Raw genomic sequence first — 15,210 nt, forward strand, 5'->3', positions numbered from 1 at the left:
GATTGTTCCTTTGGTGTGAATCCAGAGGGAGTAAAAGCATGTAGAGCTCTGAAGGTGACTACTCTACTGAACTATAGGGAACCTAGAGCAGTACACATCTTTGCAGTGAGCTTATTGAAAGAAAAAAAAAAAAAGACTTGAACGTTCATTCAAGTAGGCCATAACCCCAGCCTCCCATTTCATATTTTTTGCTTCACAGTCTTCCTGTAAGGACTTAAAAAGACTTTTCTCCGGAACTCAGGTGAGTCCTAGGTCCTAGATTTGGAAGGAACTATTTTTAGAAAGGAAGGTGAGAAATTATTCTTTATGTCATTATCCTTCTATAAACATGCAATTTAAGGTTTGCTTAAAGATCTTAGAGATCTTCTAGGTCTAGGCCAAACTCATTACCTGCCTTGCTTACTTTCCCTGTGTGGCTTTTCTCCTCTCCCCCAAATGATAGTCCAGCATTACTTGAATGCTTTAGCGAAAGGAAGCCCTGTCTCCTGAGGTAACCGATTTATAAAGAGTATAATTGCTAAACTGTTCTTCCTTTGGTGAACCAGAATATACCTTTCTAAAACTTCGACCTAGTAGTCCCAGTTCCATCTTCAGAAACTAAGTAAGCATATTTAATTGCTTTTCTTTTGGACCACTTCTTCTCCCTTATCTCCTGCACCATTCCTACTTTAAAAAAAATGTTCAGGCTAAGCAAATGTCTATTTTTCTTTAGCCATTTATTATACAGGATAGCTTTGATTGCTCTTTACTATCCTTGCTGTCTTCCTGTGGATAAGAGCTGTTGTATTTTCCTTGGATATGGTAGCCAGACTGACTGATTTTTGTAGAGGGGAGAAGTGCTTCCTTTATCCTGGAAGCATTCTGTTAATGTCCTCAAAGGATATACTCGATTTAGTCAGCCATATTATACTATTGAGTCCTTGAGCCACAGTTACCCACCTCTACTTCATTTTGTCCTTATGCTTTTGGTTTGCTTGGACATTTATATGGAAGAAAAAGAAAAGAATATTTTCATGTAAAAACATCATCGTGTATGAATTTCCATACTGAAGGATACTTTGAATGGAATTTGTTACCAAGATGGAGACAGTGTTGTCCCTGTGAAAACTGAAGAATTTGACATTTCTGTGGAATCACACTGAATGAACAGTAGTCTCCTATCCTGTGCCTCAGTTTTTGTTTCACTGAGTGCTACCTTACTGTTTTCTATACTATGCCATTACTTACTTCCCACTCATATTGTCATCTTGGTAATAGTGGAAAGAATCTGATCTGCTAGTCGGGAGACTTAAGATTCCAGACCTTACATTAATCCTTATTTTCTCTTTTTCACTTAGAGTAAGAGGTCTTTCTATAAAGAACACACCAAAATTACCAAAACTTGTGAAGATTATAATTGGTCATAATATGTGATATTTAGTTGTTGATTATATTTTAATTTTACTCTTTACTTTGTGACAATAATAATTTGGGCCTGAGGGTTTTATGGCTAATAACTTCATAGAAATATTTATTCATCTTTTCAAGAGCATTTTTCCATCAAGGTGAGCTATGTTTATAATTGAAAGCCTGAATTCTATAGAGACACAATTTTTTTTTTACTTTTTTTTTTATTTATTTACTTTTTCTTTAAAGGGCCTAAACCATGAAGCATATATTAAACTTTGAAGGTCATTTCAGCTGGTTAACAGCGATTAGTATATTAGTAACTAGGAAGTAGTTTACGTCAGAAGAGATTGTTCAAACAAGGAGAGAAATGGTCCCTCAAACTTTGAGAAAATATGAGTATTCTAGAACATCATTTTCAAAAGATATAAGACACATTTCTCTTGGTGTGAGAATAAGATATTAGGACCCGTGTGTATATTTTTTTAATCTAAGAATATTAGAAATTATGCTGTATTAATATTTCATATATGGCTTGACATTAGTGCCCGAACTTTATCCTCTGTATATCAAGTCTCACAGATTATATGATAATCTTCACAAAAATAGTGGGAGTTACACAAATGTATAGCAGTTAACAGTGGCATCTTCACTTTTAATTTGTTAGCTTTGAATGCATTTTTAATATAGTGCAGTTTAAACGTATCAAGATTTATCGGTTATGTTACCTTAAATTATTACATTCTAATATTCAACGGATTTTTATTGATCACCTGCTATGTGCCAGTCACTGTTCTAGGTGCTATGAAAAACAGCAGTGAACAAATAATACTTCACTATTCTCATGAAGATCACATTTGAGCGAAGACAGACAATGAAAAATAAAATATGTCAGGTGAGGATAAGTGCTGGGAAGATGATTAAAGCAGGGGAAAGGGATAGAGAATGTGGAGGGAAGGGTGTTCTTTTTTTTACATAGGTGGTCAGGGAGCACAGTGAGTAGAAACCAGAAGGCAGTGCAGGAGGCTAAGCTATGCAAATAGTAAAAGTAAGTTCCAAAGGAACCTTTTGTGCAAAATACGGATGCAGTGTTATGCAGCAGAGTATTTAAGAGTTGTATCATATAAGGATGAGTTACTTGTTTGTGGTTTACATGAGACAAGTGTTCCAAAGTTTCTCATCTTTTTAATGATGGTAAGCAAGGATTTGTAAGGGATATATTACCCTAAAGGATATATTTTTTAAATTATTTATTTATTTAAGAGAGAGAGAGAGAGAGAGAGAGAGAGAGGCAGAGGGAGAAGCAGGCTCCATGCAGGGAGCCCCATGTGGGACTCAATCTCGGGTCTCGAGGATCATGGCCTGGGCTGAAGGTGGCGCTAAACCACTGAGCCACCCAGGCTGCCCCCCTAAAGGATATTTTTGAAAAAAAAAAATCCCTTTCAACTCTCCTGGGAGAAAGTGACATTTTAACAATGCAAGAGAGTAACTGCTTTTTTAAAGGAAATTGTGCTGTGGAGAGAGCATTTTGAAAGAAGTTTGGAAATGTTTTCATACTTTTTTTTTTTAACTGCAAACAATATAAATTTGTCACCTAAAAACTCAAATCTGTATATTTTTAAAACCCTGGAAATAGAATTCTCTAAACTAATCATTCATAAGTCTTCTACAGTTTCAGTAGGTTTTGAGCTTGTTAAAATATAAAACTGTAACACCTGTTATTAGCATACTACAATAACTGAGAGCCAGAGATATGAAAATATACTAGGCAAATCTCATTAAAAGTTTATATAATTGGGGCAGCCCGAGTGGCTCAGCAGTTTAGTGCTGCCTTCAGGCCAGGGTGTGATCCTGGAGACCCGGGATCGGGTCCCACGTCGGGCTTCCTGCGTGGAGCCTGCTCCTCCTTCTGCCTGTGTCTCTGCCTCTCTCCCTCTCTCTATGTCTCTCATGAATAAATAAATAAAATCTTTTTTAAAAAGTTTATATAATTGGCAGTTGAAAATGAAAAACAATTTAGTATTTAGTAAGCCCAGTCAAAAATGCATTTACTTTTTTTTATTTTATTAAAGATTCATTTATTCATGAGACACAAAGACACACACACACACACACACACACACACACACACAGAGGCAGAGGCAGAGGGAGAAGCAGGTTCCCCACAGAGAGCCAGATGTGGGACTCAATCACAGATTGCCAGATCAAGCCCTGAACCAAAGGCAGACACTCAGCTGCTGAGCCACCCAGGCATCCCAGTGCATTTTCTGTCTACTTCTCATGAGTCCTCTTTTCAACAGTAGCAAATGCTAAATCAGATTAAAAAGTCCAAGCTTAGAATCTGATTTTTGAGTCATGTTATAAAATATTAAATGATTTTTGTAATGAAGCATGTTAAATCACATCATTCTCACTCTATAAAAAGTGAGATGATTTATATTTTAAAATTTTACAAATATGTTTTTTATTTTTATTTATTCATGAGAGACACAGAGAGAGAGGCAGAGACAGACAGAGGGAGAAGCAGCCTCCCTGCAGGGACCCTGATACAAGACTTGATTCCAGGACCCCGGGATCACAACCTAAGCTGAAGGCAGACTTGCAACCACTGAGCCACCCAGGTGCCCCTAAAAAGAATTTATGACATGATTTTTATTAGTCTCAAAAATGTGGATCCAGTGCGTGCTTTGGGTTTTGTTTTTGGTTTTTTTTGGTAGACAATCCATAGGAATTGGCTTCATAACTCTTGAGTTCTCCCTGGATAATATTCCCAAAAAGGAAAGGTTACATTCATTATGTGTTACTGAATAATTCTGAATTCCCTTTACATTGAAAAAGTTGTGATCACTACATAGTGACAAGTTAATTCCTTCTGTCTGAAATCACAAAATCTTTTAGATCAGAGGAAAGGAGGCTTTTTTCCTACTAAGAGTAATAGATCTACGTGAGTTTGGAAAAAAGGAAAATCAAAGGCCATATATTAAAAAGCAACTTTAATTTATTTCATTTCAAAATTGCCCTATAGGTAGTTTATACTGAATGTTTTAAAATTGTTTTTTTCATGACTTGTAACTTGGGAGAGTATATGTAAGTCACTGTCCTTATAAAAGGTTGTAAGGATGAGGGTCATGCAAAGAACAACAGAGATACAGAGGTTCTGAGAAATATTATGAAGGTCACCACTGTCATAGTCCTGTCCACTTTGAGTTCAGTCTTGTTATTCCCTGAAATTCTGACACACTGCTCAGGTCTTTTCACAGCTCCTCATCTGCCGTACATCTAAGTTTCTGTGCAGAGAAGGTGCTGAGCGGCCCGCTTACATCAGCTGCAGATAGGTGGGAATTGTTTTCTGTGCTCTTTTGGCAGTAATGATAGCATTGTTACTCTGTGCAGAAGCACAGACTAAATTCAGTCTTGCATATCTTTTTATCCGTCTATTCTGGACTCATTAAGTGTTGCCTGCTAATATCTAGGCCTTTAAGAGTATAGTTCTTACACTATAAAGTGTTTGGGTGGGGCATGTTGCTTTACTGTAGGTATGTACTGTGAAGCATGACTGGATTTACCCAATTTCATTGTAGAATGAGTGCCTGTTAACAAAATGCCCGGTCTCCAGAACCCATAGGCTCAGACCAGATACAGAGTCCCTGTGGGATTCCTTAAGTCCTTTGGAGACATGTTCTTTCTGGTTGCCATTGCCCTAAATTTTGACATGGAGCTGAACCACACAGCATCTTTTGCTTTCATTAAATCTTATTCTCACTATGACAACATCATGCACATCTAGTTCGGGGAAGAGCAAGGGGCTCCTGCTGATTAGATTAGAGAAGCTTGACAGTATAAATTTGACAGGTAGGCTTGCCCAGGTGAGTGAACTTCTAGTCTAAAAATGGTCTAAAAACACCTCTGGGTGGCTGCTTCTGACAAAACTGGTTTGAGATTGGAACCAACAGGATTTTGAAGCGGGTAAGGATGTCTAAAACTGAGATGCCAACTATTGACAGTGGCTCCACTACTTCCTAGCTTTGTGACTCGGGTGAGTTACTTAACCTCTTTGTGCCTTAGTTCTTCCATCTACAAAATGAATATAATAATTGTACTTACCTAATACCTGATATTACTGTATTAGTATTAAGTATTATAATACATGTATATACTTTAGCATAGAGCCTGGCACATAGTAAGTTCTCAATAAATGTTAGTTGCTATTATTATTATCCCATATAAAATCTTTGTTCAGCTTATCTTTATTACTTTTCAGTCCAGAGATACTTTTCCAGAAATGCACAGTTCTTGAGTTTTTATTTAATAGAAATTGTAGAATGCCAACTTTGAAAGTCTATATGTGGACTAACATGCTAGAAACAACCATCTGGAACATGGTGGGAGATCACTGATCTTATTTATACAGTTGTAAATATAGTCATAAGTGTTTTAACAGTAAAGGAAAATATATTTATAGTCACTATGTAGACTTATGACCAAATATTTGCTCATTTATTCTTCCTTCATGTCAGAAACCTTGTATTACTTGGTAGTTTTCTTCTAACAATTTTAAGAAAACAACTGACAGTAATATTGATGCATTCAAGATTGATTATGTGAGGTCCTAAAAGAAGTAAAGCTGAATTTCGGTATCACAAAAGTTTGGTTTTGACAAAAAAAAATTTAGGCCCCCTCTGACTTCTATAGGATAAGTAAAGAGAAGAGGAGTGTGATTGGTGTGGTTGTCTCCCATAAAAATTGACTTTTTTCTACTGAAGCATGTGTAAGGTTTATATATGTCCTTTGATCTTTCACTTTTTCTTAAAATTCATAAAAATTTTATGGGAACTAAATTCGATTATCAAGATAAAGTTCTTCTTTATTTTCAGATTTCAACTATTGCAGAAAGTGAAGATTCTCAGGAGTCAGTGGATAGTGTAACTGATTCCCAAAAACGAAGAGAAATTCTTTCAAGGAGGCCTTCCTACAGGTATGGAATTCAATAGTTAAAAGAATCACAGATGTCAGGAAGCCTTAGGATAGTTGGAGATGAAAAGATGTCAAAAGACCAATTAGCTGCTCAATTAGTGACCATAGAAATCACTTCATCTTGAGGTACTTCTCTCAAGTTGAAGTCTATTGTACAAAATAAGAGAAGTTTTTTTTTACTCTAAAAGTCCTGGATCAACAGTGATTTTTTTTTTTCTGCTTCTGTTTTTGTAGATTATGCCAATTGCTACTTTTCTCTTAAAAAGTTTGGAATATATTTGTAAAGTTAGAGCATTTCTAGTTGTCTGTCAGTTCTAACACTACAGCATTTATCTACTTAAATAGCACATTTGCAAACCATGTCTCATGCCATGGTACTTATTAGATAACTGCTCATTAATTTAAGTTTCAGGGTGATGCTTTGCTGATAACCCCTAATTTTAGGGGTACCTTATTGTAATTTTTTTTTAAAGATTTATTTATTTATTAGTGAGAGATAGAGAGAGAGGGAGGCAGAGACACAGGCAGAGGGAGAAGCAGGCTCCATGCAGGGAACCCAACACGGGACACAATCCCGGGTCTCCAGGATGACGCCCTGGACTGAAGGCGGCGCTAAACCACTGAGCCATCCAGGTTGCCCCTTACTGTAATTTTTGTGTTCAACTAGAGGTTGCCTAGTCCATGCCTTGCCTCCAAGATGTACTAAAACCATTTTTTTATATGTAGATATTGACTCCATGCTAAATATCTCCAGAAAGAGCAATTCCATATATTCATAAGCTTACCTCAAAATCTAATAAATTTCAAATTCCTAATATTTTTTCTTATTATTATAGCCTAAGTTATTTCCATTTTTCAAAGGGATGATTAAAAATTTTTTTGCACTTGGCTTCTAAGCCCTTTTTTTCTTTTCTCACAAGTAAATGAAGGATCCTAAAAATGAATATCCATAAACTGATTTTGAGATCTTAAGAAACTTTGTTACCAAGTAGATGTTGTATGCATTTATGCTCATAAGTTTTTTTAATATAGCTAGTTTAGATTTGAACTTTGAAATACCAGTCTCATGTTAATTTTTAACACATTTGATCCTGAAGCAAATCAAACAAGGTGTTACTAAGCCACAAGACTCCTCTATATATAAATTCCAGGCAAAGAGTTGTAAATACGTTCTGTAAATTTTAATTGTAGACCTTATAAAATAAGAGCTTTAGGGCACCTGGGTGACTCATTTAAGTGTCCCAACTCTTGATTTCAGCTCAGGTCATGATCTCAGGGTTGTGAGATCAAGCCTTGCATCAGCCTCCACACTCAGCACGGAGTCTGCTTAAGATTCTCTCTCCCTTTCCCTCTGCCCCTCCCCCCACTCATGCTCTTTTTCTAAGTAAATAAAGTCTTAAAAAAATAAAGTAAAATAAGAGCTTTATATTGAGAAAAATCTTTTGTGATAACGTATATCGTAGCAAAGACCATTTAAATAGTAACACCTTAATTCATAATCATATAGAAGGTGCCTGAGGCCACACATAGGTAGAGAAATTACATTCGTGAAGGATAATATATCTTCCCTTACAATCATTATGTACCATTATTTTGTTTTAAGCTTATAAATTCTTGAAACCTAGCTTTTATGTCTTGACTATAATAACAAGATCTTTAACAGAATCCTTATGATATGCTTGTAAGGTTGGAGAAATGGAGGTTAATTGATACACCCAGCTTTGTAGTGATGAAATTATACCCAGAGAAGGTTCTTGAAGGGCTCTCACTTAGTCTCCCCTGGCTTGGTATTTTTACCAGCAGTACAGCTGAAAAACAGAGAAGCCGTGCTTACCAGATTTGCAGGTGACAGAACTTTAAGGGAGAAGTGCCCTAATGGATGGGAGAATAAGTACTTTGAAAGATCATAGCAGCCAAGGGAAACACTATCAACAACTAATTGTTGGTGACAATTATAAAATTTCTGAACTTGAGTTTAAAATAAAACCAGTTAAGGGTAGCTCTGGTGGCTCAGCAGTTTAGTGCCACCTTCAGCCCAGGGTGTGATCCTGGAAACCCAGGATCGAGTCCCACATCGGGCTCCCTGCATGGAGCCTGCTTCTCCCCCTGCCTGTGTCTCTGCCTCTGTGTGTGTGTGTGTCTCACGAATAAATAAATAAAATCTTTAAAAAATATTTTAAAAAATAAAATAAAACCAGTTAAGTACAAGATTCTGGATCAAGAATTTGTTTTTAAAAGATAATTGTGTTCTTTAATTATCATTAGGAGATATATATGGTTGCCAAAAAACCCCGTATACCATAAGGCTATAGTATACTGATAAAAGCCTAGTGTCTAGATTAAGGGAGGGAATTAGTCCTACTGCTCAGACCACATCTGGAGAATACTTTAAGAGAAAGTGAAATGTATCTCCCAAGATACAAGAATGACCAAGATGGTCTGGAGCAACAATATTAGAAACTGGAAAGACAAGATAAGAAATGATTACTGGCTTCAAGCAAAAGAGAAGTGGATTTATTTGCAGGTCTAGAGTTGTAGCTTTTAAATTTCTGTTCTTTATGACAATAAGAAATTTATCTTTACAGTTTTCTCTGTGTACACATACACTTATCCATATTCATATATACACAAACATATATAGTACACACATAACATCTGTCTATAAGTAGACATCTTTTTTTTTAAGATTTTATTTATTTATTCATGAGAGACACAGAGAGAGAGAGAGAGGCAGAGACACAGACACAGGTAGAGGGAGAAGCAGGCTCCATACCGGGAGCCCGATGTGGGACTAGATCCCGGTCTTTAGGATCTGGCCTTGGGCTAAAGGCAGCGTTAAACTGCTGAGCCACCCGGGCTGCCCCTATAAGTAGACATCTGAAGCTAAATATACAGCAGTACTCACCATTATCATGTGTGATATTCAGCTGTTTTTTATTTGTTTTGTTTTGGTTACAACATACATAACTCTTTTCATGGTTCACGTATGGTTTGTGGTCTAAGTCTGAAAAAACATTGCTCTGAGGACCAGTACTATTCAAAATGTGGTCTACAGACCATACTGGCAAATCAGAATCTGTTTAGAAGTGCAAATTCTCAGGCTCCTACCACATACCTAATGAATTAGAATCTGTGGAATGGAGACCCAGGAATCTGTGTTTTGTTTTTGTTTTTGTTTTTTTAAGATTTTATTCATGAGAGATACACACACACACACACACACAGAGGCAGACACACAGGCAGAGGGAGAAGCAGGCTCCATGCAGGGAGCCTGATGTGGGACTGGATCCCGGGTCTCCAGGATCACACCCTGGGCTGAAGGCGGCGCTAAACCGCTGAGCCACTGGGGCTGCCCATGGAATCTGTGTTTTAACATGCTTTTAACAAGTGCTTTTCAATGCTAAAGTTTGAAATGATGCTCGAGAGCAGTGATGCCCAGAGTAAGATCTTTTTTTTTTTTTTTTTAAGATTTATTTGGGAGAAAGAGACCACACACATGGGGGAAGGGGCAAAGGAAGAGAATCTTCTAGCAGACTCCCTACTGAGTACAGAGCCCCACGCAGGCTTCCGTCTCACAGCCCATAAAATCATGAACTGAGCCAAAACCAAGAGTTGGACACTCAATGGACTTTGCCAACCAGGCACCCTCTGGAGTATCATCTTTTGTCAGTCTATAAGCTGTCAGTCTATAAGCTGTTTAAAATAGTTGTGTTTCTCATTTGCAAAGAGATAAGGGAGAGAAAATCATCCTTACAATAAGAATGGGAGTTTACTAAATGGGAACAAGCAAATGTGGAAAAGAAATTAGTAATAAGTCTTAGAAATGAGAAATACAATTAGTGGAATAAAAAAAAATCCGTAAGTGGGATAAACTAGATATGGGTAGCTTAGAGAATTGGTAAACTGGAAAGAAACTAAGAAAGAAACTCTGAATATCTGAGAACAGAAATACAGAGAAAATGGGAAAGAGGTGAAAAGTCATGTGCAATAGAGGTGCTCCTGTGAAAGCATTGATAGAATTTCCAAAGGGGAAATTGGGCCAAAAGAAATACTGAAAGAGATAATAGTAGAATATTTTGTACAATTCCAGTAAAGATAATTACATGGGTAAATATAAAGGTAGTATTATAAATACATTGCTTTGAAAGTCTTTTTTTCCATGTGATTAGAAAGACAAATGCATAAAACAATAATTACAAATTTGTTGATGAGCAACACAGTGTATGAAAATGTAATTGTGACAATAGCGACATAAAGGAGCAGAGTTTGGGTAGACTGTTGAATCTCAGTTATTAATTCACACTGTTTGTTAGAAATTTAAGATGTCAAAAAAAAAAAAAGAAATTTAAGATGTCAAAAATTACTTGGGTTGAGTTTTTCCCCCCCTCTTCTGTGATTATGTTTACTCATTTGAAATATAGTAAGGTTCATTTGATTTTATTTGTTTCCATTTTAGAATTTTTCCCCCATCTTTATTGATAGCATTTTTTAATATGTGAAACATTAACATGGTTCCAAAAGTCAGAATTGTACCAAAAAATAAACTCAGTAGTGCTCTCTCCCAATCTTTTCTTTTTTTACTTCTTTCTTACTGACCCAGTAGATTAAGTAATCTCATTAAACTCCCATCTGAAAAAATAAATAAATAAATAAACTCCCATCTGGTTTATCCTTTCTGAGTTTTTTCTTCAATAGAAAAGCAAATACATATATATGTGTGTGTGTGTGTGTATTTTATACATATTTTATAATAATATATATATTATTTCACTTTCTTATACATAAGGTACCATGCTGTACCCATATCTGGATGAACTATAGTTTATTCAGCCATTCTCCTATGTAGAGGCGTATAGATTATTTTGAGTATTTTGCAGTTGCAGATGCTACCATGAATAACCTTATATATATGTATTTTTGTATGATAGCATACATCTACATATAGCATACATATACATCTTAAGGGTAAATTACTGGAAATAAGATTACCATGTAAACATAGGGTTTTGTTACATGTCACCAAATTCATTCTGTAAGGATTGTGCCCATTTTATACTTAAAACAGTGAGAGTGTTTTCTCACAACTTTGGTAACAGAATATATTGTTAAACTTGTTTTACTTTATGCCAATCTGAGAGTTGAGAAGTTTAAAATCGGGTTTTTGGCTTTTTTTTTTTTTTTTTTTTTTTTTTTTTTTTTGCCTAAATTTTTAAGAGTTCTTTATGTATTGAGGATATTGGCCAATTATATATAATATATGTAAACAATATATATAATTTAAAATATTTTTTTTCTCCTAGTACTGTTGAACATCTCTTAACTTTTTTTGGTGTTCTTTGCCCTGCAAAAGGATTTTTTTCTGTAGTTCGTGTTATTAATCTCTACTTACACCTAGATTTCCAGTCATAGCCTTCTGTTACTTTCAGATTGAAGAGAAATTAATCTCTTATTTTTCTAGTCCTCATATGATTTCATTTTGACATACAGAGCCTTCATCCATGTATGGTTTATTCTTGTTCTTACATTTTAAACTGCTGTCATCAGGCACCTGGGGGGCTCAGTCAGTTAAGCCCATGATCTCAGGAGATGGAGCCCCACATGTGGCTCTGCACCAGGTCTGCTCCACCTTCTCCCTTTGCTCCTTCTCCAGCCCACTCTCTCTCTCTTAATAAGTACATATATAAACTGTGTCCTGCCTAAGTAAGCACTAGCTACTTTCTGCCCATTTTCTTTTCCTATTATATGTATTTAGCCAATAAGTATTATTTTTATTTTAGTCAATATAGTTTTCTGTTTTTCTAGAAAAATTTTGAATGACTTATCTTCAGATGCACCTGGAGTGCCAAGGATCGAAGAAGAGAAGTCTGAAGAGGAGACATCGGCACCTGCCATTACCACTGTCACGGTGCCAACCCCGATTTACCAAACTAGCAGCGGGCAGTACAGTGAGTAAAACATGCTTCTGCTTTGGAAAGGGAGACACAGACACTTACTCACTGTAAAGGAATCCTACACCTGCCAACCCTTTTCTCAGTCTTGGATGCTAGTATTCTATTTCCTTTACTGTTCATCATGCGAGTTGTATAACAGAAGTATTTCTTTTTCTTCAGGATTTTGTTAGGATTACTCAGGTGTGTTAGCCCTTCAGGTGGTCTTTTGTTTTGTGCACATGCCAGGAGAGTCTTAGAAGTTTCTTGGACCACTGCTTGAAACTCTAGATTTTAGTCCTTGTATAATATATGATGTTAATAGAGGACATACTTTTTCAGATAAGATACCATTCTTTGATGATATTTAAGGACAAAAAATCTCACTATTCATTTGTTTTATTAATTGAGCTTCCCTTCCAAAATAGCATTTTAAAATCATATTTAATGTTTTGTGATAGGAGTTGAAAGGTTTGGTTGCAGTCTACCAGCATGTTCAATTACTATTTTTAGTGTAAAGGGTAATGTAAATTCTAGTAACGTAAACATAAGGACTGCTGAAATTGGCTCACAGAAAGCAAAGATTTCTTATGCAAAGTTACCAGAGTTTCCATTTCTGTCATGTCTCTGAGTGACGCTTAATTCTCTCTTATCTTTCACCCAAATCTGTCATAAAGTCCTTCCAGTTCTGCTTTTGCTTAATCAGAAGCTTTATGTGAATGGTATGCTTTTTTATCTTTTCTCAATACCTTTTGCTGCCAAAGTGCCTCATACATAGATTTCTTCATTTTGATTTGTTCATTAAATCCAGTACTTCCCATTATGTAGTTTTTCCCCTCTTTCCTCCTTATTACAAATGAAATGTACACATTGACACTCTCTTGTTGGATTAATTTTCTAATACCCTGGAGTGGTCTGTGTCAGGAAGGTATGTAAGAGTTTGACTCCCAAGTTAATAGTTTTCACAGTACAGCTCTAACTTGCTTTTCATAATTTTTTTTTTGCTTTTCATAATTAATTGGCATTCTAACTGTATTAAAAACAAATTCCCAAGTAGCAGACTTTTTAGCTCTCCCAAAGCTGAGACCTTTAAAAGTGAGCAGAAGGATGGCATTTTTGACTAAGCTTCTTGTCCGTTCTGTGCTTATTGGAGTTCAGTCCCCTTTTCCTTCTTGAGTTCTTCATTGACAGAGATAAACAGCTACTATCTATAGACTTAGATGTGCATATTTTTAGCCTTATACCTGAATAATTTGAGTTATTCCAGATGTGTGTGTGCTAAGACATTGATATATGAACTTTGTTTCCCTTGCCTCAACGGAAATCTAAGGGATACAGCATACTCCTGTTAGTGACAGTGATTCAGTTATTGCAGGGATTCTCACTTGCACGAGAAAGCATGCTCTCAAATACGGGAGTGAAATTAAGAAATGTAGAGGTTTAGTTTGGCACACCACTCTCTTCAAGCAACTGAAAATTGCTAGTTTTAAAGATTAATACTTGCAGATTTTTTAAGCTTTATTATATTATCTTCATCCCTTATATACTCATAGAGTCTTGAAGGAATTGATTTAGTATGTTCTTGATTGTTGTGAAGAATCCGTATAATGACTACTTAAACATACACAACATTATATATTGCGTAACTTACAATCCTTTTCATCTCTCCCCAGGAGTAAGAGTTTGGTATATATCTATCAGTTTTTCATTCTATTTATACATAAAAATGTTGCTATGTGTTTTGATACAAGTGAGTCTACACTATTTATATACCATAGAAAAATGTATATACATAGATATATATGTTATTTAACAGCTACATTGTGTTTCACTATAGAAATATAACTTTTATTTAAATATTCTCTCTCCCTTTCAGTATTCCCTCCCCCACACATACTGATGAACATTTAAGACATTTCTACTGTTCAAACATGTGACATGAACATTCTTTTTTTTTTTTTTTGAACATTCTTATATATGTAGTGGGGTCTCAGTGGAATAACCTCCAAAGAGTGAAATTGTGAATCAAAGCACATCCTGCCCATTTTCCCTTCCCAGTGTGTGTACCAGTTTGTATTTCTTCCATAAATTGGTTTGTTTTTTTTTTTTTAATTTTAAATGCTGTTAGTAATTTTATCCATATCTTAGTTCACTATTCCTGGTAAAGTCGTGTTTGAGAAATTCTGTTCTAAGGTAGAAGCACATATGTCTATCATTTTTAACTTGAATATTTTGTTTCACTAAATATAACTGTAACCCGTGGTGTTTTCCTCTTTTTTGGCTACTCAGGATCTCAGCTAAATTTCTGTTTAATTGTATTCTTTTCTTCCTCTAGATTTTTTGGTAGAATCTCTGTAGTAGAGACATAACAGATACTTGACTCCTAGCTGCTTCTTGTTTTAATGAATTTAGTTTTATTGAAAGCCATCTCAGATCCTTCTGGAATAATCAAGTATATAAATAAATAATGGGATCCCTGGGTGGCGCAGCGGTTTGGCACCTGCCTTTGGCCCAGGGCGCAATCCTGGAGACCCGGGATCGAATCCCACATCGGGCTCCCGGTGCATGGAGCCTGCTTCTCCCTCTGCCTATGTCTATGCCTCTCTCTCTCTCTCTCTCTCTCTCTGTGTGACTATCATAAATAAATTTTAAAAAATAAATAAATAAATAAATATAAATAAATAAATAAATAAATAAATAAATATTATAGAGAAAAACACATCTGATAGCATCAGACTTCTGTTTTCAGAGTACTTTCATATACATGATCTCATTTGATTTTTATAGTTGTACTTAGTGGTTAGAACCAGATATTTTTATTTTTATAGGAGAGATAACAGATTCAAATAACAGTTTAGTGATGGAATCTGGACTAGAACCCAGATCTCCTGATACCTAGTTTCCTACTTCTTTTCTCCCACCT

At 35.7% G+C, this 15,210-nt stretch overlaps 2 protein-coding genes across 9 annotated transcripts in view; one reads left to right on the forward strand and one right to left on the reverse strand.

The window, feature by feature from the left end:
- Positions 1-15,210, forward strand: part of CREB1 (cAMP responsive element binding protein 1) — a 62,423-nt gene that overhangs the window by 24,688 nt on the left and 22,525 nt on the right. For 3 of the 5 annotated variants that reach the window (XR_003134325.3, XM_049106604.1, XM_025441855.3), the window contains exons 3-5: positions 200-241; positions 6,261-6,361; positions 12,163-12,305. Coding sequence is in view for 3 of the 5 variants with exons in the window: in XM_049106604.1 (XP_048962561.1) it covers positions 200-241; positions 6,261-6,361; positions 12,163-12,305 (286 nt within the window). In the remaining 2 variants the exon portion in view is untranslated. The remainder of the gene's footprint in view (positions 1-199; positions 242-6,260; positions 6,362-12,162; positions 12,306-15,210) is intronic. The other 2 variants (XR_007408884.1, XM_025441856.3) reach the window with 1 other exon arrangement.
- The window catches only part of METTL21A (methyltransferase 21A, HSPA lysine), a 69,025-nt gene that overhangs the window by 11,377 nt on the left and 42,438 nt on the right, over positions 1-15,210 (reverse strand). The gene's annotated exons all lie outside the window — the stretch shown is intronic.

Source organism: Canis lupus, chromosome 37 (genome assembly GCF_003254725.2).
Source record: "Canis lupus dingo isolate Sandy chromosome 37, ASM325472v2, whole genome shotgun sequence".
In the NCBI taxonomy this organism is placed as follows: Eukaryota; Metazoa; Chordata; class Mammalia; order Carnivora; family Canidae; genus Canis; species Canis lupus.